The 23698-nt window shown below is 55.3% G+C and overlaps 1 protein-coding gene across 4 annotated transcripts in view; it reads right to left on the bottom strand.

Moving 5' to 3' along the window:
* The window catches only part of RNF220 (ring finger protein 220), a 227998-nt gene that overhangs the window by 131764 nt on the left and 72536 nt on the right, over positions 1–23698 (bottom strand). For 2 of the 4 annotated variants that reach the window (XM_052800408.1, XM_052800411.1), the window contains exon 2: positions 7972–8046. The exons of the other annotated variants lie outside the window; for them this stretch is intronic. In XM_052800408.1, the coding sequence (XP_052656368.1) occupies positions 7972–8046 (75 nt within the window). The remainder of the gene's footprint in view (positions 1–7971; positions 8047–23698) is intronic. 4 annotated transcript variants of the gene reach the window in all.

The following is a 23698-nucleotide window of genomic DNA, read 5'->3' as shown; positions in this document are numbered from 1 at the left end:
GGCAGGAGCCGGGGGAAATCAGCCTGGCGATGGCCAAACCCGCCCGGCCCTTTGCACGGCGCCTTATCGGGGCTGGCTGCAGCAGCAGCAGCAGCTCGGGAAGGCGTTATTGCATATGTCCCATGTCCTGCTCGCCAGCCTGGCAGGCGGCGGTGGGGACGAGCCAGGGACGCCAGGGCAGCTGCCAGCTGGGTCAGGCGCGGGAGGATGACACTCCTGCCGGGATGAGGATGGGGCAGGGTGCGTTCACACCTCCGTCCCCGAAAGCCCTTCTCCAGGAGGTGGTGGGTTTGAAGCATGCGCTGGCAGGGTGAAACCTCCAGCAATGCTCCACGACCGAGTGCTTGCCACGAGGCTGCAGTGCTGGAGACTACCTATAGCTGAGCGTTAGGAAAAAGCAGGATCCTGCGAGCAGCCATCATCCCTTCCTCCCTGCCTCCCTGGGCTAGGGTCAGCCCCGCAGCGCTGGACGTTGCCGCAGCTCTCCCCAGCCCCAACTCACTGTCCCGAAGTCCAGATGTGGGGCAGGGTACCCGACCGTTATCAGGGCTTTCTGCCTCTGCCCCTGCAATCCCACCTCAGCAGCAGAAACATCTGCCTCACCTCTTCAATCAATACTCAGCTCTTAATAGTCCTGACAATTCACAAGAAAACAGGGGCATTAAACGTTAATTATATCTATTTGGATTCAAAAAATTTTATTACTTGAGTTAATTATAGCTGGAGTCGTAAAAAGGTGCAGAGCAAGAGGCACTGCTGCTCCGTGGGGCGAACAGGGCTGAGCATCCCCAGCCATCCCAAGCCTTTGGCTGGGCAAGGATGGAGGGATGTACCCGCCATGAGCACGGCCGCCTGCCCGGCACACGGCCGGACCCTGCCCCTCGGGAAGGGGCCGCCATGGGAAGGGGCTGCATGGGGGCCATGCCGGCAGGGGGGCGCAGAGCCGGCGGCGGGGTCTCGGGGCGCACGGCAGGTACTCGCTTAGCTGTTGCGCTGGCAGGACCTGGCCTGCCCCAGCCTGTGGGCTTCTAATTTACTGCTTTCCTTTTACCGTAAAACTGAAAGGGGAAGGTGCACCCTTTAATCACTGCCTCCGGGGCCCCGCCTGAAACCACACAGAGACCGAGCGAAGGCTAGGAGTTAATGCTCCTTCCGACACCTTTTTATGATTCATGGGCCTGACCTTGAGCCATAAACCGCTCAACCTCCCCGCCACACTGGCAGTATTTACAGCCTGCAGGGGCCACTGCACGCAGCCACCGATGCAGATCCGCAGCCGGGGCCGCGCACGCCAGCACAGGTACGCAGCCGGGGATGCAACAGGTACGCAGCCGGAGATGCGCGGGCTGGGACAGTTATGCCCACGCGGGTGGGCACCTGTGAACAGATCCTAACGCAGCACACAGAGATGGAGATGCACGTAGTGCACTGATGAATCCATGTTTATGCACACCCATACATGCACACAGAAGCGTGCACAGGTAAATGTGCTAAGATGCCCTCGCCGGGGTGCACCTGCAGATGCACATAACAAGCACGTTTGCATGCAGGGAGGTGTGCACCCACATGCCCGCTGGCCGGGCATTTGACCCCAAACACTGGACCATAGTGGGGGGCTTTCCGCTTGTCACAGCAGGGCAGAGGGCCAAGCGCTGTGGCCGTGGGCACGGCCCCATGGACATCCCAGCCCCCCCCGCAGCATCCTGCAGCATGGGTCCCGCTCCCCTGCTGACACACGAAGCACCTCAGTGGCACTGCGGAGGCAGGTCCGGGCATCAGGGTCTGTCCCGCTGCATCCCACTGGCCAGGTAGCCCCAGGTCTTGTTCCACAGGTGACATCCATGAAAGCCTACACTGGTCCAAACTGGAGCAGGGTGAGGTCTACTGGTTAAAGCAAAGGGTGCCCCTCTGGGTAGGCTCAGACCAGCCAGCTCCTCGCTTTATGCCTCAGTTTCCCCACTGCTGCAGCAGGAAAAATAATCCTGACCCATCAGGTTTGCATGGAGTTGGGAGGCCAAGCTCGTTAATGTTTGCAAAGTGGGTTTGGCTCCTGTGATAGAGCAAGCCAGAAATGTGAAGGTCATTATTATTAGCAGGATTAAAGCAATTTAACCCCGAGTGAGGGGGTACAGGTGAATGTAGCAGCTGCACTGCGCTCAGCAACAAATCGCACACATGCACAACCTCAAAATAGTGACGAATGCTACAATTATGGCTCATTTTAGAAGCACTGGGCAGAACTAGGGGCTTGCCAGCGTGCCCTCTAACACTTCTACCCAAAAAATACCCTCCCTGAAGGCAGACGGGGCTGAGGTAGACTGTTCCCAGAGACATCCCGAGCCCTTGTGAGCTGTCAGTGCCCACTCAGCACATCCACAAATCTCCCGGCACAGGCCCACGTGCATCACTTGCCAGCACAGAAGTCCTCACACACAGCCCGCCTGGTCCTCGCCAGGACCAGGACCTTTTCCTCTGCCCCCATCAGGGGACCACAGCATTGGCGAACTTGCCCAGAACAAAAATCTCCCTGGTTTTTTTTTAAGTTTGCAGGTTGTCAAATTTCTTCTTTCCTCCTTAAAAAACAAAAGAGGGAAGAAACACCCTTATCTCAGAAAGCAGAGTTCAGGAAAAAGCTACTGGTCTTTTGGACTCAGTGAGTCCCCATTGGTAGCCTCGCTTGTCACGGAGAATTTATCAGCCAAACAGAGCGCTGGTATAATGCACCATATAACTAGTGCATAAACAAACTTCAGCATGATAAATGCCCTGCTTTGAAGCCATAAAGTTATTAGCTAGTGGCTGTTAGCTACTGCTTAGCATGGGACACGCTCCTTCCGTTAACCCCTGGATGCCCCGTCCGTGCTCAGAAGCCCCGGGGAGATCTCCGGAGGGCACCTCCCTGCAGCGGGAAAGCACGGAGGGATGTGGCGGGCAGGGATGCTTCTGCTGGCGCTTATCTGCGCACGCTGTACCCGCTGCAAGGACTGTGGGAGGGAAATGCTTGCTGGGAATAGGGCTCTGAAGGCTGGCACCCCCTCGCTGTCCTATTTGAGACCTTCAACAGCTCCTCTCTTTCCCTCTGCCCCCCAAGAGGCAAATGCAGAGGGGAGCAGGGCCAGGGTGGTTACGTACGTACCCACGGCTCAGACCCTCCTGGGCTGTACCTGTTTCAGAGATGGGCTCAGATGGGGCTGGAGGAGGGCAGTCACCCCTCCAGCGCCCAGGCCACCTCCTTTAGATGAAGTACTGCTGAGGACTCTGAAGCAAAAGCCCTAAATTTTTCTGGCAGCAGGCAGGCAGTGAGCTCCAGTGAGGTGTTTAGAGTTCCCTCTGCTGCCTGCAGCGCATGGCTGCCTGCAGCTCCTGACGAGCACAGCCTCACCGGAGGCTAGGAGATGCTGGAGAAGCACAGCTGTGTCCCAGGGCCAGCATCGCTGGCCATGAGCCACTCAGCTGGAGATGGCTAACCAGCACCAGCAGAGCCTGCAGACAGCAGGGCCAGGGCTCCTGCCAACACCGGACCTGGGGAGCACCCTCCACTGTGCAGGGCCAGGCTGTGACGCCCATCAAGGTCCTCTGGTCCCTCAGGCCACCTCCTGCCCCCGTCCCACACTTGGGTACTGGACCAAGGCAGGGAGCTGGGCGTGCTGGGGATGGCAGCAGGTCTCTGGCACTCAGCCCAAGGCGTGGACAGGGTTACACAGCAGCGTGGCAACTTCTTCGCCACACAGCCCGGAGCCCCAGAGCCGCAGCGCGAGATGCTGGTGGCCAGGGGCTAACTCCCGTCCCTCTCCCAGTAAAACCACCCCTGCAAGGAGGCAGGAGATGTCTCAGCAGGGCCAGCTGGGGGGCAGTGGGACTCGGGGCTGCCTCAGCGCCTGCTCCTCATTAGAAGCCCAGTGTTGAAGAAACTCGTAATTAGAGCCCTGAGTATTAATTAATCTCCATGACCCTCCTCTCATTCTCCTTCCCCTGCTCCCACAGCTCAGGAGGTCAGCCTGGATTATTAACACATGCAAGTAGAGGATGGCAAGCTCACCAAGTGGGTTGGCAGACCCTGGGCCATGTCCCCGTGTTCAGAGCAGCTGAAGGTGCCCTGTCCCTCCCCTGCCTCCTCTCTTTTGTCACTGGGCTTGGTTGGGGACATGTCTCACTCACTTGGGCAGAGTCAGCACTTTGGGAACAGCACTTAAATGAGCTGAAACATCCCAGAAGGAGCAGAGCTGCTTTTATGCTAACTCTGCTTGCACAATCCCTTGCGGAGTGGCTGAGGGCAGACCCCTGCATCCCAGGTGCCGGGTTGAGCCTCGCTGGAGACAACCTACCCTTGGAGACCTCCCAGCACAATGGAGCGCAGAGCAGCCAGCCCAGCCCAAAACCACCATCGAAAGGTCTTTGAGCACCCCATCTCTGCTCATCCAGACCTTGCTTGGTTCTTTAAGAGACTCAGCACTAAGAATGCAGCCCTGGAGCATGGAGAGGACATGGAGACCTTTTGTGCAGTGTGGTCCATCACAGGGCTGTCCATGCAGACTCAGCCACTTGGGACACGGACACAGCTCCTGGGAAGGCCATGCTCTCTGGCAAGACGCTGCTCAGGCGCAACCTGAAGACTGATGTGCTGCAGAGAGCTGCCATGGAGCAAGAAAAGAAGATATGAAATAAATCCAAACTTTTCTGACTCCCTGGTAACCACCAACTGCTTCCCTCATCTGATTTTTTCCCCTTTTCTGCTGCAGCAATAAAAAGGGGAAAATCAACATCCAAATGATCTTGTTTATGGCGACTAAATAAGCTGCATGTGCTTAATCCGTTAGAGTTTAATGAATTTACGACTTGCTTTGGAATTTGACAAGGGCTGTAAAAGAGTAATTAACATTTATCAGTGTGTTTTTTACACACACCCCGCCCTCCTCCTGTCTCCCTTCCCTCCTCCTGCCGCCTGTCGTGAAGCAGCATTGGGTATCGGGGGGAATATAAAAGTGATCAATTAATTCTTAATAATCTCAGGGAAAGATTGTAGAGTCGCAGTATGAACTCAGGGAGTGTCAATAAACGTGCCAAAGGTTGGTCCCCTGCTTTCTGGCACTGCTGCAGAGGAATGTGGGCGGCCAGGGAGGGGAGGGGGCTGCAGGGGCGGCGCTTTGGTGGACCAGCCCTGCACCCTTTTCCTTCTCTGTCACACTCCACCGGCCTCCCGAGCAGCTTTCTGTCACCGACACAGTGGCCTCTGGGACAGGAGGAGGGTGAGCAGGGGGTTGCTGGCAAGTGGGGTCCTCATCTAATGCAGCAGCGGTGGCGATTTGGAAACGCAACCCCGGTTGCTACCTGTGCCAGCTGATAGTTCTGTCCAGATAGACCTGAACCTGCTGAGAGTGACCCCAAATCCTCACCAGCATGACCGTGGAGCAGCTGAACATCTGCTTAGATGGAGAGTGCAGCCAATGGCACTGGCACCTGCGCCGCCCCTGCTGTCACCCCGCTGTCACTCGGCACAGGCGGCCGCCGCTGTTTCAGCTCTATTAGACACGAGGGGATGTCAGTGCTGACCCCCGAGACGAGCGAGGGGGGCTGACACCTCGCTTGGGTCTGGCCCTCCCAGCTGCTCAGCTGCCGTGGAGCAGGGCTGCAAGCAGAGATGCAATTTCGAGGCTGCAAGGGGACAAGCCCAGCGTCCCCTGCCACCGGTCCCGGGGCTGGCTGAACGTGACCTAAGAATCTCGGGGGATTTCCGTGCTGGGAGCCCAGAGTGACCTGCCCTGGGCCACCTCTCTTGGCAGCCCTGGGGAGCAAAACCAGAAGGAGCCACAGCTATCACCTTCCCGGTAGGTAGGACATGTCCCCTGCCACAGTGACTGCAGCATCCTGCCCCCAGCAGTGGCCTTTGTAGGCACGTGTGCGACCGGGGCATGGGGAAGCCTGGATGCCTGGGCATCCATGGGGGAAGAGAGCTCAGGGTCAGTGCTCCTGGGGGGGCAGCAGGCTCTGTGGAGGAGACAGAGAAGCATCTGGGCTCGGCTGTGGGGCAGAGGGTCCTGGAGACCCACAAACAAAAGCTCAGGATGATAAATCCTCAGAGGTTTGAGACTGTCCGGGGATCTGCTCTGGACAGAAACAAATTCTCCCTGTCGAACATAATGGCCCAGAAATAAGCAATGAGGCAGGGATGGAGAGGGCTGGACCCAGGGGGGTCTGGAAAATCTCTGCCCAGCCCCACGCCGAGCACTGGTGAGGGTGGGAGGTGGAGGCAGTGATACCCTCCAGGCAGGCTGGGACCCCTGCACCGGGCACGCACCCACCAGCTGGATGGGGCAGACTTGGGATTTCTTGCCCGGTGGGAGTTATTGAAGCCAGCCCGAAGGAGGACGAGTGCAGGACAGGCAGGGAAGAGAAGGGGGAAGTAACAGTACGAACTTGCCTTCATTTTACCTGAACTACAGTTTGGACGGCACGGGCTGCGGGCTTGGGCAGGGAGCAGAGCCTGGTGGGGAGCAGGGCTGAGCCCCCATGCAGGGCAAGGAGGTGAGGGAGGGGGGCTGTGGCGGAGGCACTCTGCATGGCCAAATTACGGGAAAGCACCAGCTCCCAGCAGCCTCCGAGTGAGGGTCTCCAACCTTGTACAGGCTTTTAGTGCCAGGGGCTGCACAAAAGTCTGCCATCCCGCACACGTGCATCTCAGAGGGAGAAATGGAGGCACAGGGAGGGGTATCAGGCCACCAGGACAGGGCCCAGCACACCAGCATCTGCTCCGCTCACTAGGCAGCAGGTCTGGGTCTCCATTGCATGAGTGCTGCAGCAACATCCACAGCCAAGGCTCCCACGGCCACTCGCCGGTGCCAGCTGCCCTGCCTTGTGCTCAGAGCACAGTGCTCCTGCGGCGCCCTGCGTTGCCATCCAGGCTCCACCACAGACCCCCTGCGTGACCTCAGGATCCCTCCTCCGCCGCAGAGGAGAGGATGCTGCGGGGCGGTGAGGGGGCAGAGGGGGGTCTGCGCTTCCCCCTGCCTGCGCTGGCTCAGCCGCTCCCATGTCAGCCTGTCTAAACAGCACCTCCTCCCGCAGAGACCTCGCGCTGGGGGTCGGCAGCTCAGCGTCTCTGGGATTTGTCACGGTATCGCCAGAGTTATCAAAAAGCAGCTTGGACCAGGCACCCCAAAGGGTTGGGTCAACCAGACCCAACATCATCCAGCTGCCAGGAAAGCTGCCTCTGGGGCTGAGGACACGGATGGGACTCAGGTGGCATGGGTCGGTCCTCCCTGCCCACCGACACCCTGGCTCACACCAGGCACATGGCTTCGCCTCCGTGCAAGGCTGGAACCTCCCCGCCTCACCCCGGCGTGCGAGGCAGCGCTCGTTAGTGAAGGAGCACGGCTGCGATGGGGCGAAGCTTGGCCAACGCTTGCTGCTTTGCAACGGCACTAATGGATCTGAGACAGCCCAGCCATGCCCCCGCCTCGCTCTGCTCGGGCGCTGCTGACGGTCGTAACAAAGAGCATTTATCCAGCTGCATTCCCAGTTTCTCCCTCTTTCCATTTCCCTTTTCTGTCGCTCAGGTGTGACAATTTTAATACCCATAAATAATAAGGTGGATGGTAACCATAACAGTACGTGCAGCCCTGTGTCGGCTTTTCTCCATCTGTGGCAGATGGCAGAAGGGCTAGAAGGAGTTAAAAGGAGACTCCCAGGTCCCCTAAGCATCTTGCCCAGGGTCTTAAGCCCATAAGCAGTGGTGCTAAAGATGATTTTAAGCCATGATTATAAGAAATCTATTGATCTTTTGGACTCTATAATGACAGATTAACCATTTTAATAAAACACCTATTAATCATGCATTAACCCTTCTCGGCTATTTGTACATTGAATACCAAATTGACAAGGGCATTGGGATTTCTAGGAGGCTTTTTGGAGGGGGAGGGAGGGGAGGTTTATTTAGATAACAACAACAACAAGAAGAAAATAATGCAAACTTACAGAGGGGGAGAGTTAAAATCATACGATGAGTGGCAGTTGCAGACGCCTGGGGCCCTCTTTGGTTGTCGCTTCTATCTGGCAATCAATTGACAAGAAATTGAGATTATGAAACATTGCGCCTGTGATCAAAGGAGGTGGGCATCCTTCCCCCCTCCGAGGCCAAATCTCCACTCCCCCACGGGAACCAACGTCAGTGAACATCAGCGATTTGGCCTTTGGCAGGTACCAGACAATACCGACACAAATTTTAGCGTGAACATGTCCACCAGCCCCACAGGTCTTTACGGCAAACTCTGAGCAAGGATGCAACATCCTAAAGGTGGATCCTACCAGAGCACCTAATGCCCGTGATTTTTTTGGAGAGACTTGCCTCTGAGATCGAGTCGTCCAGAGAGGCAGAGGAAAAAGAAGGGGAAATGAGGAAGGCAAACACCCCACCAGCTCAGGACAGCTGGGAATGGGCACGGGCTGCTCAGCCCTTCTCCCTGCCAGCCCTTGAAACCCACAGCATCGGCGTGGGATGGTCCGGCTTGCGGACCCGGACCAGCACAGCCCTGGGGCCTCTTGTGTAAGCGCTGGGGAGGGGGCAGGCACCGCTTCCTCCTGCCCCGGCCGTTGCAGCCTCAGAAACCACCAAGTCCCCGGTGCATTAGGAACTGCCTGGAGGCCGGAGCTTCCTGCAGGTGCCCCGCGCTCATGAATCACACCTTGTCAGGGCTTGGGGTGCCCAACGGCCGGGCAACCGCCGAGATGCTCGGGGAGCCCTGCCCCGGGATGCACCCGCCTCCCCACCACACCATCCCGGCCAGGCGAGGGTTAAGCAGGCATTAATCACACTGTTTGAGAGACGTTTCAAAGCCTCTTCCAAATATTATAAAAAATGTCTTTAATCATCTAATAGCGTGAACTCCGCTCGTGATGGATGGAGAGAAGTCGCCTCTCTCCTCCTGATCCTAACAGATGAGGCTGAAGAGCTGCTGCTCCGGGGGGGGGAAAGTTGGGGAGGGGGCTGAGGGAAGAGAAGGACATTTCTCAACCTCCCACCAGAGCAGTTATAAATATGAGGTCATACAGCAAGAGATGATAACGCATTAAGGGCTCTTGAGATATTAGTCTGTCAGCCTCGTTAGACACAGCCTATTTGGGGCTGACTGCATAATTAGAGGCTGGGGTACCCATAACTCATTGGTGTTTATATGGTAGGAAGGGGCTACACTCACCATCACCCTCAGCACTCTGAGAAGTCATCTTCAGCAGGCGTCAAATCCCACTCCCTGCTGCAAAAATAATTCTCTTCTCCCCGGGAACAACTGCTCCCGCTCCCCACCTCCCGCCCTTCCCACAGCCCTCAGCCCACTGCATGCTCAGTGCACCCACCCTTGTCTCCCGTCCCCTGCGGGTGGGAAATGGGGTTACGGAGGTGAATGACTTGCTCAAGGTGCCTCAAGGTAGTTTGTGACCAAGCAGAGAAGTCCTGGCTCCCAGTCCCCCTGCCCATGGGATGACTTACTGGGCAACAGCCCGTGCTCTGCCCCGCAAGGGACTGCGTCCCCTGAGCACTCCCAGGCAGCCTCCACAGCAGGTTTAGCCCTCCTGCACTCTTCTGCCTTTCCAGGGAATAGCTCCAAGTTGGGCTGGAAACACCCTGGGGAGTTGGATATACTTGGACAATGATGGTCCTGGGGAAGCTTGAGCAGAAATGAGTCCAAGGAAAGGCAAAAATATGCAAGCACCCCAGGACAACTTGTCAATCCTGCCCTGCTGTGAGCATCGCCCACTCCTGACCTGCTGTCCCTCACCTGCAATATGCACCAGGGACCCCGTTCTAGCCCAGGGTGCTGCCCTGAGTGGGCAATCTCCAAAAGACAGGGCAGAGCCCTCCCAGTGCTGCTGCACCCAGCCTTCTGGGCGCTGCTTGTCTGCCCCACGGGCTGGGGGGCACCGAGCGTGGGGCAGCCAGGGACTCCATGCTTGGTGGGGAAGCTGGCGAGGAGCTGGGCTTTCCATGTCCCCTCTGCTTTCTCTTCTCAGTTCTGCCTAGGTGGTGGCAAGCACCGACACGGAAGGGCACTTCCCAACCAACCCAACCAAAAAATTGAACAAGTGAAACAGGGAAGGGGAGTGTTTCCCTTTTGCAACTGTGTAGAGCGAGGGCACCGCAAGAGCCGGCTCCTGCTCAAAAGGGAACAGAGAGGGAGCAGCGAGCAGGAGGAGGCAGGCAAAAGCTGGCCCGAGCCCCGCGCACCCAGCAGAGCCGGCTTTGCAGCCCAAGCCTTCCCAGCAGCATGTCCCTGTAACTCCTCTTGCCCTATGGCAGGTGGGAAAATGAAGGCACAAGGAAGGGCAGGGACATCAACAGGTGAAACAAGCCCTCGCTGCAGGGACTGCCCTGACACTGCCCAAGTCCCCGGTGTGGCCACCTCTTCCCCTCTCCCTGCTTGCCCACCACAGCCAGGGAGGGAGCAAGGGGTCCATGGAGGCGGGGGCAACCCCATGGCTTCCCAGGCTGAGGTAGGATAATGAATCCTGATGGGAGAAGTGACCTTTTCCAAATGCCACATGTCATTGGATTTTATATCACACCAGGACAATGTGCCATGGGTATTAAAATCGTTTTTCCAATAGAAGTGTGTGTGTGTATGTGTGTGTCAGAGAGAGATGTGAGAAAAATAAAATTAAGACATGAAAATTAGGCTGCCTCTAAACATGGCCTTTAGAAAAGACTTAGGTCCTCACAGAGCAGGACTGACAGAGAAGATCCATGCCCTTTGCTCCCGAGATCACAGATGATTTTGTCAAGGGAATACGACTTGTCCAAACCCCATGACAGAACTAGGGAAAAAAGCTCAGGAGTCCTGATCCCCATTTCTAAAGTCCTGCAAAGACTTTCACCTCTACAGTGTCCCCGCTGCCGTGGAGGGACACCTCCAGAGCTGCACCTGCCCACGGAGGCATGTACAGATGCATGTGGAGCACAGATCACCTTGCACATGTGCTCCTGGACACCCACGGGTGTTAGTCAGGGCTGTGCACATGGAGAAAGCAAAGTCCTACATGACAGCCAATGCCAAGTTACGCAGCCTTACCTGGGCTTCAAAGCAGCCCGTATCCCTGTGGGTCAGCCCAGAGATGTGTACGGAGCATCCACGGAGTTATCCATCCACATGGGTATGGACACACTCCCATATACACCAGGATACATTTCCATGTGAAAACACAATGTAAAAAGGGAGGCGCTGGAAGCCAAATTCACTTGAACTCCAGCCTGTTCCCTCAATCTGCAGGGCAATTGTCCGGCTGAAATAACAACACTAGGACAAAAAAAAAAAGGGGACAAGCTGTGTTTGTTTATTCAGCTTCTTTCTCCCCCTCTCCTCTCGACAATGCCCTGACACCGTGTCCTGCCGCGCCAGGGCTGCAACCCCAATGGGCTAAATTTATCCCAGCTGGAGCCCTGTTTACAAGCCTTGTCCTGTTTACAGCGTGGTCCATCCTGCCCAGGACCAGGCAGTGGCCATCCCCAGGGTGAACAGTCTGTCCCTCACCTTTCTCAGCCTCTGCCATGCCCAGGCTGCCCATGTGGTCCCTGGAAAGATACCCAACACCCTGCACTGCCCACGTGTTTGCACACAGAGCAGCTTGTGGCCCCCTGCCCGTCCGGGAGGTGATGGGGAGATGTGGGCTTGCATGGGCTGCTGCTTGCCCAGTGTGGCTTGGTGGTGGCCCAGGTGGCCACAGCCTCCATCAGTGCTGGCTGGTGGCACACCATCTCCCAGGAAAATGTTGACTGCAAGCTCAACAATGAGGGTGCAGCACACCCCATGAGAAACCAGTTGGGGACAACCATGCTCCACCATGAAAGCATTAATGGAGCTGCAGGTCTCATGCAACCATGCATGGGTGCTCTCCTCCCCATAGCTCACACCACAGTGGAGGGCCACAGGTTCAGGCTGTCACACACCCATCCCTATCTCCCTGATGGGCTCACCTGGGCTGGGAGCACAGAGCTGGCAGGAGGTCAGCCACCTCTTCCCAGTGACAGAACTGGACGTCACACCAGGGGTCTGAACAGTTGAGCCTGGCCGGGCCTGATGGGTTGATGGCATTGTGAATAGACATTAAAACGCTGGGGACGTGGTGGAGGGGTGCTCACTGCCAGCACCCCCCTTCCCACACCGATTCCCATCTCTGGTGGGATGCACTGGCCACGGTCTGATGGGGAGCGATGGGGGCTCACCCGGCCGCCCCCCAGCATGGGGGTCTCCTGTGGTCCCAGGCTGCCTCACCCACAGAGCTGCCTCCATCAGGGCTCAGTTGGCAACATCCGGGCTCTTATTTGCTGTTTAATGAGTCCCAGCTAATGAATCCCAATGCATGAAAGCTTTTCATTAACCCTTTGGCTTGCTGTCAGCACTGGCCACCGGTTTGCAGAGGCTGGGAATCACAAGAGTGGTTTCGGGGGTGACTGCAAATCCTCACCTATAAGCCTGCGTGCTACCTTGTGCCCTGCCACCCTCTCCCTGCCTGTGCCCAGTCTCAGTGGCTGCAGAGTGGACACTGTGCATATGAAACGAAGCAGCTGGTCCTGTGCCCCCTCAGTCTCCCTCGTCAGGGGCAGCTAATAGAGATTCACCTTCATCCCCAGTGGCAGGGCCATTGCTCAGCAGTGATGGATCCCTCTTTGCACCTGCTTGCGGCTGCATGTACTTAGGCTTAATGAGGGAGCAACCTCCTGCCATGCTGACGATGCAGCCCTCTTCCACACTGACCTGGTCCAAACCACTGCCTGCTGTCACCTCAGGTAGCCTCCTGCTTGAAACCAAGAGCTCTGGATCACATCCCGTTGTAAGGAACACCTTGTGTGCACATGAAGGGGAAAGGAGAATCTTGCAGAGAGATCCTGACCTGCGTTCAACTCCCAAACTGGATGAGGGGCTCAAATCTCGGTGCCCGACACTGCCTCTGCAAGGAAGGGTCCAAGAGCAGCTGGGTCTGGACCAAGGCTCCAGCTGCTGCACGAGGTCCCCAGCTGCAGGTGCAGGAGCAGAAGAGAGAGCTACCAAGGCTTTCCTGTTGCTCAAGTTTTTTGATTGTAGATCAAAGTAGATTGTCCAGAGCGATGCCCATGGTGGCACTATCATGGTGCACCAGAGAAGTGTCCATCTTCCAAATGCCTCCTCATCCCTCACTGCTCACACCTACCTCACTTCTTGCCTGTGGCCCAATTTTGGGTTTGTTTGTACCCTGGGCACGGGGAAGCCTTTCTGCACCATGTGCTCCAGCTAGCACTACCTGGTGAAGCAGAAGCTCCAAGGAGAGCAGAAGAGGGGTTGTACAACCCAGCCCAGTTCCTTGTCCAGAGTTTTGGAGATGGCCTGTGCATGATTGTGGATAGGGGTGAATTTGAGCGTAAAGGCTTGTCTACACGAAGTACTGCTCCCAAGAAAGCCCCCATGCTGGGCATTTCTTATTCCAAAAATAACAGCTTGCTCAAGCTTACCAGACCCCCTTTCACTCTGAAATACAAACGGAGCTTTTGGGGAATAACTCGCCAGTCCGAAAATCACCTCCACCCTTCATTCATATGCACTTCCAAGTACAGGCAGGACATTAAGGGAAGGGCTAATGGAGTGACACATCTGTGCACAAACACGTACGTGTGTGCTCCTCACACGTGCGGCTCCTCATCTCCGGAAGAAGATCTTCTCATCAGGAAGTCACAGCCCTGATTACTTTGTCTTCCACGTTTAAGAACATCCCTAACTGCTCCTTGGATAGCTCAATTAGTAAAGTGAATATATTATATAAAGTCTAAAAGATTAAACTATCATAGGCAGCCCATAATTTCATGAAGAAGTCAGGGGAGCATATCCCTCTTATTAACTCTATAACAAATGTGATGAAAATGTTCAAATAGAATGTTAATGCAATGTTACGTGTAATTTTCCCAGGCGATTTTCTGCTGAAATATTTCTTTATTAATAGTAATTGAGGGTATAAATTATGAATGAGGCGATTTTCTCCTTTCACTGGGAAAGACGTACTAATGGCAATAATTCTTTATAATAATTTTTTGGGGGGAGAATGGGGAGGGAGCTGGGGTGAGGGGTTTAAAGAAAAAAAAATCTTTAAAGGGATTGCAAAATATATAGACTAGCAGTGCATGTTTTATTGCAGGGCGCTGTATTTTATATCCATGTGCTGGGCATCAGTCCTGTACAGGTCTGTACTGCGTGTGCACTGCGAGATTCAGGCCTCTGGCGAAGGCGATTTCCTTGCACGTTCTCTATTCTGCACATGTGTAAAGCCTTGCATCAAGCAAGGGGAGTATGAGAGCACCGATGCTGTGGGTCTGCAAATTCAGGACTCTCAATTTCACTGTCTAAGGGAAAGAGGGACAGTAACCACACCACGAGCTACAGGCACTTTTGGTTAGTAGGTGGGTACTCAAGGATGAGCAGGCAGCGGCACAGGCTCTTGCCAATTTAATGCAGATTCTGACACCTTTCCATGGCCCCACCACAACCAGAAGCACTTCTTTGTGCTTGTGTTGGGGTTTTTGGGGGTTTGTTTTACCAGCAATGCAGCCTGCTGATCCTGACCCCAAGCACCTCCATCCAGGGAAATGCAGGGCAGAGAGCGAGGCTTGGTCCTACAGCCGCTGAATCTCACACAGCCTCGAAGCAGAGTGGGTCTGGGGGCTATGCTGGCTCCCAAATGCCACCCCTTTGTAGGACACAGCATGGGGACACTCCCACGGCCAGCCCGGGGCCACGCGCTCGCACACCACGGACAGGCAGCACCGAGCAGCACAGCTGCTCGCGGGGAAACAAAAAGTCCTTTTTGTGATGCCAGAATGAAAGAGGCATTTTACAAGGATTTCAGAGCTTGCTCTCCTTCAGGTTTGTATGGTTTTTTTCGACAGACCAAATGACTTCAAAATTTTTCCACTCAATTAAAAAAATGCTGGTTTGAGTGCAATTCTGAGCCCCTTCTTCCTGCACACATCTCTCTTCTCAAAGAAAGATAAAGGGGAAAGAAAAGACGGTATCCCTTAAGTTTTCATTACACTTCAATCAGCTGAAAAAAACCTCTGAATGGTTTAAAACTTTTATACCAAAGAATCCACTTTTCCCCCTATTTTATTTAGAACTTCTCCCAGGAAGGAAACTTTTCGAACCAGCTCTAGTCTACAGCAAGTGTAGGAAGAAAAACCTCCTGACCCCAGGCCTTTGCTGTACAAGCTAAAAAGCACCCTGACAGCTGCTTAAACAAGCTCAAAAGCACCTCTGGTAATGAATGGCCTGGACCGAGGGTGGGCAGCACATACTGGCACCCAGCAAGAGACAGAGGTCTTGGACACCCATGCACACAGGTCCAGATGTATCCCACATGGGTGCAGGTGTGTTGGGGAGTGGGTGGCTTTGCTCTTCCCCGGGGGCAGCTCTTACATCCCCCATTTCCACCGGAGGATCTCCCCTGCTCGGGCTCTCCCTGAGCTCTCCGCTGGGCTGGAAGAGGAGGCAGAGCTGGTCCTTCTGCCGGCAGCCAGGCTGTGCTGCCCCATCTCCCTCCTTCTCTGGAGGCACTGACCCTCAGGCCCTGCCCGCAGCTTACCCCACACCGGCAGGCTGTGCGAGAGGCTGCAGAAAAGCTGACAAAATCAGCGTGATCCATCACCGACCCTCCTCAAAATTAGGTTAATAATTTATGATGTTAAATGGGACAGTTAATAGCTGGGCCAGATGATTCCTCAGCTAATCTAGAGCACGGGCTGAGCTGCAACGAGTCCTCTGAGAGTTCATTACACTCCCCAGCCCTCGGCGCTAGTGCTTTTGGCTCCGCCGATACCTACGGGAGGCTGTGGCTGGTGCCGCTGGCAACACGCCTAAGACTTGCCCCTCATCAATTAAGAGAAATAGGGAAATCGACAGGAAAATTAATTTCCAAAGAGACAATGCCTCTGACACCCGCACTGCCCTCGGAAAGCCAGCGGGTTATCTGGGAAGCTGCCTGCCTGGGGAGGAGGTTGTGTCTGCCTCCTTGCTGAGCGAGGTCAGGCTGCTTTCTTCAGGGCTGGGAGAGCTGGCGACTGAACAGAAGATGCTTTTGCTCCTGGGTCAGCCCCAAGCAGGCTCCTTACAGAGGTGTGCTCTGCCACATTTGGGAGGTCCCCAGCACAGGGCAGCTCACTGGCAGTAAGGTTTTACACCCTGACCGTGCACATTCCCAAAGAAACCTCAGAGCCAAAGGGTCAGGATGAGAAAGTCCAGCAGGTCTTCTCCATCAAGGAGACAGAGCAGGGTCGGCTACCTCAGGGACGAGGCACTACCAGCCTGCTCCCCAGGGCCAGCTCTCGTCCCAGAGCACAGCGGCGGGTGAATCTTCAGCCACTTGCCTGCCTATGTCTCTGACCTCCCTGATTCTTGTCCCACCCTCTCACTGACAGATCAGATCAAGCCCAGCCACAGAAGCCAGGCGTTGGACATAACAGCCTCCCCTCCCCAAGACCGCAGCCCCTCTTGGTGCCCTGAGCCCTCCCATCTGCGCAGCCCTTTCTGCTTCGTCCCGGGTCCCAGCAGCCTTCCCAGGGTGCAGGACTAGCTTGCCAGCCACAGCGGCGAAATGCAAGGAATTGCCGAGAGTACATCTTGTCTGTGTGATGGAGGCTTTCCATCCCTATCCAGTGTAAGCAGATCGACTGAGGTTCATGGCACCTGGAGGCAACAAAGACCCTCTGGTACTGACAGCACGTGAGTCCCACTTTGCCCATCCTGCCTCACTTCTCTCTGCAAAGGCCTGATCCTGCAAGGCAGATGTGAAATCCTCCGCCGTGCACTGGGGGCTCTGTACTGAGAAGTGCTCAGCCTTGCAGGACTGAACCTCAAGGCAGGATTTCTGCAGAAAGCTTGCTGGCTCTGGGACCACGCTCGAATGAAACAGAAAGTAGGCAGGGACCCACCTCACTGATCCCAACTGCATGTGGAGGCAGAAATTAGCTCCTTTGCTCCGGCATCTCACTGGGGGATGCTGCAAAGCAGTGCCAACCTTAGGCAAACCTGGAAGAGGGTGCCACAGTCACTCTCCTCTCCAAAAGAGCTAGTGATGGGTACCCTAGAGCGTGCTCCTGACAGCCTTCATCTATTCTACAAATGGAAAAACTAAGGCACACCAAGTCTGTGTGACTACCCCAATATCAGCAGCAATATCAGGTAAAGGGAGTAATTTCTCTATCAGCCTAAGGTTCCCAGTCCTGGGATGTCCATGCCCTGCCCTTAGTGGAGAGACAGACTCAATGGGCTAAAAAGTGACCAGCTGGGCTACAAGCACAGGCTGCTGCAGCCAGATGTGCACTGATGACTCGTGCAGATGTTGGCCCTGCAGCGTGTCTGGGCAGTAATTCCCCTTCTCCCTTCCACATTCCTGCTCTGCCAAATTCAAACCATGCGCAGTGTGGGGGGATTACCTGCAATTACAGCTTTCACACGTTGGGGCCGATTTCACCCGGCTGGGGAAGGGGGGGAGAGCGGCGAGAGGTAAGGGCATCCATATGGTGGGCTTCTGCGGCCATTCTCCCTGCCTGTGTTAGAGGCAGCCGGTGCCGTCTCACCCCTCCAGCCCTCTCCCCTCCTCTGAAGCCCCCTCCCAGGTGGAAAGACCAGGACGGACCCGTGGGGGCAGACAGGAGCCCCAGCCTGGGGCTGGCGGCAGGGCCAGTTTTCCTTCCAGCTTCTGCCCGAGTGCGTGTGGGAGAAATGACAATTAGGGGGACAACAAATGAGGCTGTTGGCCCCTGGGGGGGGGACATGTGCAGTAACTTGAGGCTGAAGCGGAAATAGCTCTGGTCGACCCACTTAGAAAATCATCATTACTGTAGAATTTATGGCTGACATGAGCTTGTCTGATAGATATGACTATTTAAAGGCAGCCAAAGCCTCCATTTATAACAATGTGAGGGAAAGGGGGGTGGAAGGAGATGGGGCAGGTTTGAAGATCAAAGGGGCATCTGGGAAAGGAAAGGGGACTGCATCAGCCCCGGCAGCAGGGGCGAAGGGACGGCGGCTTCAGCTAGGGAAAGGGCTGGTGTGGCAGGGCGAGGGGGGCTGTGCCCCATGGGAGGGGAGCAGTCCTGTGCCATGGGTCTGCCGTCCTGGGCCCCTGAGACCACAGCATCCTCCGTGGGCCCCACAGCCACTCCTGCCCTTGGGGCTGATGAAGTGCCACCGCCTGGGTGCAGGCTGGCCCGGGCCCCTGGCACACAGGTGAGCCCTTCTGGATTTGGCACCATCCAGGCAGCAGTGGGCACAGACACCATCACCTACTCAGGATGTGCTGCAGTATTTGCTGGGAGTATGCTTTTAATTAGATGTGAAGGAGAAAGCGATTGCTGAGGCTGGGAAAGAAAAAAAGCAGTGGCAGGTTTGGAGGACAAGCAGCGAGGTTCAGATTTTCATTTTTCCTTAACTTGAAGGACAGAAAATGACTCCTGGGAATGATGGGCCATTGCTGTACCCAGCCCCTTAGCCGCCCTCCTCTCCTGTGCATCCCACAAGGCTTTACAAAGAGGATTGTGCAATCACCTGGCTTGTTAGGGGAGCACCTCGTCTCAACAGCAAAGCCAGGAGAAAGACCCACTTGCAAATTCCTTGGGCCAGGCTGTCTCTTGCTGGCTAACCTTCATCTCTGATCAAACAGAAGTGCTACAAGTATGCTGGAGGCTGGGCCCTGGGGACCGCATGTCCCCACACCGCAGCTCCCTATGGATGCGCGAGGGAATACTGCACCCAGCGGTGAGCAAGCATGGATGTATGGATGGGCTCTCCACCAAGGTACTCTCAGATGGCTGATGGATGCAGAGCAGCAGGCTGCAGGGCAGCGCTTCGTGCCATCCAGAGCAGGGAGCAGTCCCTGGAGGGCACCCTGCCTAGGGACAGCATGGAGCCAGTCACTGGCATCCCCGTCCCGGGCTCTCCTCCCCAATTCGGCTGCTCCCTGTCCTTTGGGGATGGCGGCGGCTCCTCACCTGATTGAATTTCCAGGCCATCACTCCCTCTCCCTGCAGCTGCGAGGCATGATCGCCCTCCCGGCAACCCCACGCTCACCCCGCAGAAGGAGGGGCTAATTCAGTTAGCCCAGTGGCATTAGCTGCCGTGAAGAATAACCCGCCAACAAGGGCCTGCGAGCCTGACACAATATTAAAGACCCCACTGCCCTCACTTGGGGCAGATTAAGCTGGGCTCATTGCTTTAATGCTGCACTCCTCGGCCGGGCTCCCTCCAAGGCTCTGCACCTTAACTGTATTACCCCAGCACCGATGTGCTTGACCTGCCGATATTGCTCCCACTGATAATTCACCTCCCAAGAAACTTTGCCTTTTTGACCTCCTGCCGGAGCAGGCTCTAACCCCATGGAGCAGGGCTACCCTTGCATCCCACTGCCCACGGGGGCTGCCAGCCTCTGCTCCCTGCTTGCCTTCCCTCAGCGTGGTCGCCTGCATCCCATCCTTCCAGGGGCCTCAAGGTGCATTCTTCTGCCAAGCTTGGGCAACTTGCCTCTGCAAACAGGTCACTTTGGTGATCCCAGGATCCCAATCGTTATCAGTGACTGCACTGACACGCACAGTGAACATGCGGCCACGGGACGGGAGCATGTGCGTGTGCGGAGGCTGAAGAATGTTACTTACTGCAGCAAGGATGTGCAGGACATCCCGGCTCACTAACCTCATCTGGGGTACCAAGGCACTCTCAGTAGCAACATGAAGTGATGCACAGAGGGACCATCGGGTCCCGCCTGCTCCCAGGGATACAGATGTCTCATCTGACCCAGAGAAGCAATCAGGAAAAACACCCAAATACCAGCCCAGGGGGAGCCTGGGCTCCAAGGGAAACTCAACAGAGCAGCGTGGGAGCAAGAAGCAGGGTCATCCCTCTGCTGCTGCCAAGCGCAGCCAGTGCCAACATCGTCTTGGCCTGGCAGCAGCCACTACCTCCTCTCACCCACAAGCTGTCAGCAGCTGTCCTGCGCTCTACTCCTGCTTCATCCCACGGCCCGAGCGTGATATGGGGAGCAGTCCTTGAGATGCTGTCTGTCAGGGCTGCTGACTCACACAGCCTTGCTTTTCATAGGAAACAGCAACACTGCCGAATCACTTTCCCGCTTGGTCAGAACCAGAGGGCCGGTGTATCCTACAAGACTCCAGAATGAAATTTTCAAACATGGAAAAGTCATCTTTTCTGAGCAAAAAGTGACATCCTGACTTAGCCAACCTATTCACTTCTGCCCTCCTCACTGGAAAACCAAAATAATCTATAGCGATCTTCTCCTCTCACTTTTATCGTTGGCCACACTAGATATTTTTACTGAGAGGAGTGTGAGCACCCCTGCTGTCTGCTCTGCCAGGTTGCTGGATGCTGGCAGCTCCATCTCGCCTCCTCAGAAAGGATCAGGTTTGCAACAGTGAACTACAATTCCAGCTCTAGACGTAGAACAAGGCATCTGCTCCCCACATCTGCTCCCTTGCCTTTGCATGGGTGATATTTATACTTGCCTTGCACAGTTAGCACTTGGGTAGCATATATGAGGTTGGAAAACTAGTTATGTATGTTTACATAACTAATGTATATTAGTAGCTCTTCCTGCAATGCTTGTGCTGCCTCTGAAGAGGCTGCACGTTGCTCATCTAGGGACCAGGCACTGCTCACAACAAACAAGCCCTCATTTCACACACATTTTGCTTCCTTATTTTCTGATTTCACTGTTCAAAGGTGTGTTTCCTTTTTTTGAAGAAACAAAACTAGAAAAAGGAACGAACCTAAACTTCCGCCCAAAACTCAGACCACAAGTCTTGGCGTTTTTCTTAATATTAAAAGACTTGGTGAAGCTGTGTTTGATCCACACTCCTGGCACAGGAAGCAGAGTACCCACACGAAAGGGCTGTCTGTCACAGAGCAGTTGTGAAGCCGTGTGGTTTGGCGGCTGTCGGGACAGAGGGCCTCTATTTTGGGCTTTGCCGTCAACCCAAAGGGTCCTGTGACCCTGGGGAAGGCACAGCACCTCTCCCTGTCCCTGATCCCCTTTGCCCTCCTCTGGGTGTATGGGGGCATCAGTAGGTATGGGAATTTGCTGCTGCCTCTTACCTGGGGCAGAAGGACCTCTCGCCTTCACACCATGAAACACCACCCAGCAAAATCCTGTGCAGTCTCATGTACTGAATTTGCTGGCTGGATCAATGGTCCAGAAACTGTGCTTGTCCCTGGTGGTCAGCCCAGAGCCTGGCCTGACCTGGGACCTGTCCTAGCCTGATGCAACTGCCATGCCGAGCAAAACCAGAGGCAGAAAGTTTTCAAATATCACTGCTCACAAATTAAGCCTACAGACAGGAGCAGAGCTGGGACGTGTAACCACACAGGAAACACAAAGGCTTATTCCTTCTACCCTACTCCTGGAAAGGATCCCTTCAGCTGCTCGCACATATATTGCCGACCAGGGACTCAATCCTGTTCCCACTTACGCCGGGCGTGACGCAGCTGAGGGCAGGGGAGATCTGCACCGCTGGAAGCAGGAGCAGACCCTGCCCTTGGTGTGCAGCCAAATGGGTCGGAAACAAGGAAGGGTGTATGGCTTTTACGAGCCTTTCTTAAAAAAGGTAGACAGTGTCAAGGCAGAGTCAGGCCCCAAATTTAGGCTTGGGCAAAGCAATAGGAACCATTCCCCATTTTGCAGTTAGCACACTTGGGAGGCGAATGGAAAATGGTTGACGTGAACACTTTTTCCTAATGGAGTTTATTTGTCTAAGTGCAACGCCTTAGCACTGAGGCAGCTGCCCTGCTGCAGGACCCAAGCTAACCTCACGCCGCCGTGCCTGCCCTGCTCCAGCACCATCCTTGTGCCGTGCTCCTCTGCAGATGGGCAGCGCCTGCGGGCACTGGCAGCCCACAGCATCCCCTCTGCTCTTCCACCCGCTGGTCCAGAAAGCAACTGGCCAAGCCAGTAACATCTGCACAAATGGGAGCCACCTGTACCATCATGGGGACAGGGATCACCTACAGCACCACCAGGCAGGTGACATGGGACACTGGGCCTTCTGCTTCTCACCCTTCTGACATGACCCCTCCTGTTAGGGGGAGATTTAAGGTGCTCTTATATCTCCCTGCTGTAAATGGCCTCATAAAAGTGACAGAAGGACGTTCATATGGATGCTTGTTAAAATTTTATTACTAATCACCACCAAAGTTAGCTGCTATATTTAACCCAGGCTGGGGGAAAGAGGGGAGGGGGCACTGCCTGGGCAGGATGGAGAAATCAAAATCAGAAAGCGAAGAGAGGACAGGGTGATGAGCAGCCCTGACGCAGCTCACGGACACAGGCAGGGGCCTGCTGGAGCAATTGCAAATAAAAACCCCAGAGCCTTCACCCTCCGCTTGTCAGCAGCAGCCACAACCCTTTTACAAGCCCTAACCCAAAAGCAGGGCAGGCTTGTGGTGGAGCACAAGGCTACAGATCAAAGAGACCTCAGCTGAACTCCCACCTCCGTCACAGCCTCCCCAGGCAGCCCTGGCCTCTTCCCTGTGTGGAAGCTCCTCCCGTGCAAAGCGGATGAGAACGGAGATGTAACGAGACAGCCAGCTCTCCAGGCTGGGCAAGTCTCTCACTGGCCTGCGAGTGCCTGGCAGTTCTAGGATGAGCGAGGCCCCTCCACTGAGGCTGCAAGGACACACAGTTAAGCTTCCTTTCCTGCTGAAGTCAGACCTTGTCCTTGCAGGTAAAAGAAGTGCTTAGAGGAGAGAGAAGAAAGTCCAAGGACGCCAACCGTCTTGGTGAAGCGGCAAGTTCAGCAGTTGCAAAGGTATCAGAGGGGACTTCCAGACTTGTCCTTGCTGAAGCATCAGTGGGAAAAGACCAGTGAGCAGTTCTGCTCTCCCCAGGGTGACAGATGAGGAAGGAGGGAGGATGGCGAGAAACATGGAGCATGTGCATGGCATGGGCTCAGCTATCCCTGCCAGACCCACAGGTTGTGGTCACCTCCCCAAACAGAAACGCAAGAAAAAGATGGTCCAGATAGCCACAAGGGCAGGCCCAGAAGGACCAAGAAGATGGTCACCCCTCCTGTTGTGTTAGTGGCATACACAAGGTTATGCCCCACTGCGTACGGTTGTGGGCTGGGGCGGCTGGGGCAGGGACTGCTCTCCTGCCTCAGCATGATGCACCGAGCAGGAGGGGACCTGCTCTGATCAGATGCTAACAAAGCATCCTTCTGCAGTGGGATAATGAAAAAGCAGGATGCGCTTTCTGCTCTGCTGTCTGTCCAGTGCTGGGAGCGGTAGGAAATATTTGATTGATGCAGCGAGGAAGAGAACAGAGGGAGAAAAGTCTCATAGTGAAAATAAACAGCTTTGAGTGTCTCCTCGATTTGATAATGGCATCCAGGTGACTACAGGTTTCTGGAGCATGAAAGACAAACTATCGCTTGAAAGACCTTGGCTACCACTACACCTGCCTGATTGTACCGCAGAGGGGAACAGGAGAGGGAGACATGCTCCTCTCTGAGGATGGTCTCAGAAAACTCAGGTACTCCCCATCTGCGCCTCCTTCCAGCTTTCCAGCACCCCCAGGTGTTTTTGGCAGGTCCTAACATCCCCATCTGCCCTCATACTTGCTGGACTGAAGCATCTCCGAGACATCCGCCCCTTCGGCTCCCCATCACTGCTTCCCAGGTACCCTGTTCCTG

The sequence above is a fragment of the Harpia harpyja genome, chromosome 11 (genome assembly GCF_026419915.1).
Source record: "Harpia harpyja isolate bHarHar1 chromosome 11, bHarHar1 primary haplotype, whole genome shotgun sequence".
In the NCBI taxonomy this organism is placed as follows: Eukaryota; Metazoa; Chordata; class Aves; order Accipitriformes; family Accipitridae; genus Harpia; species Harpia harpyja.
The sequence above is the reverse complement of the archived record's forward strand: the minus strand, read 5'-3'. Positions and strand labels throughout refer to the sequence as shown.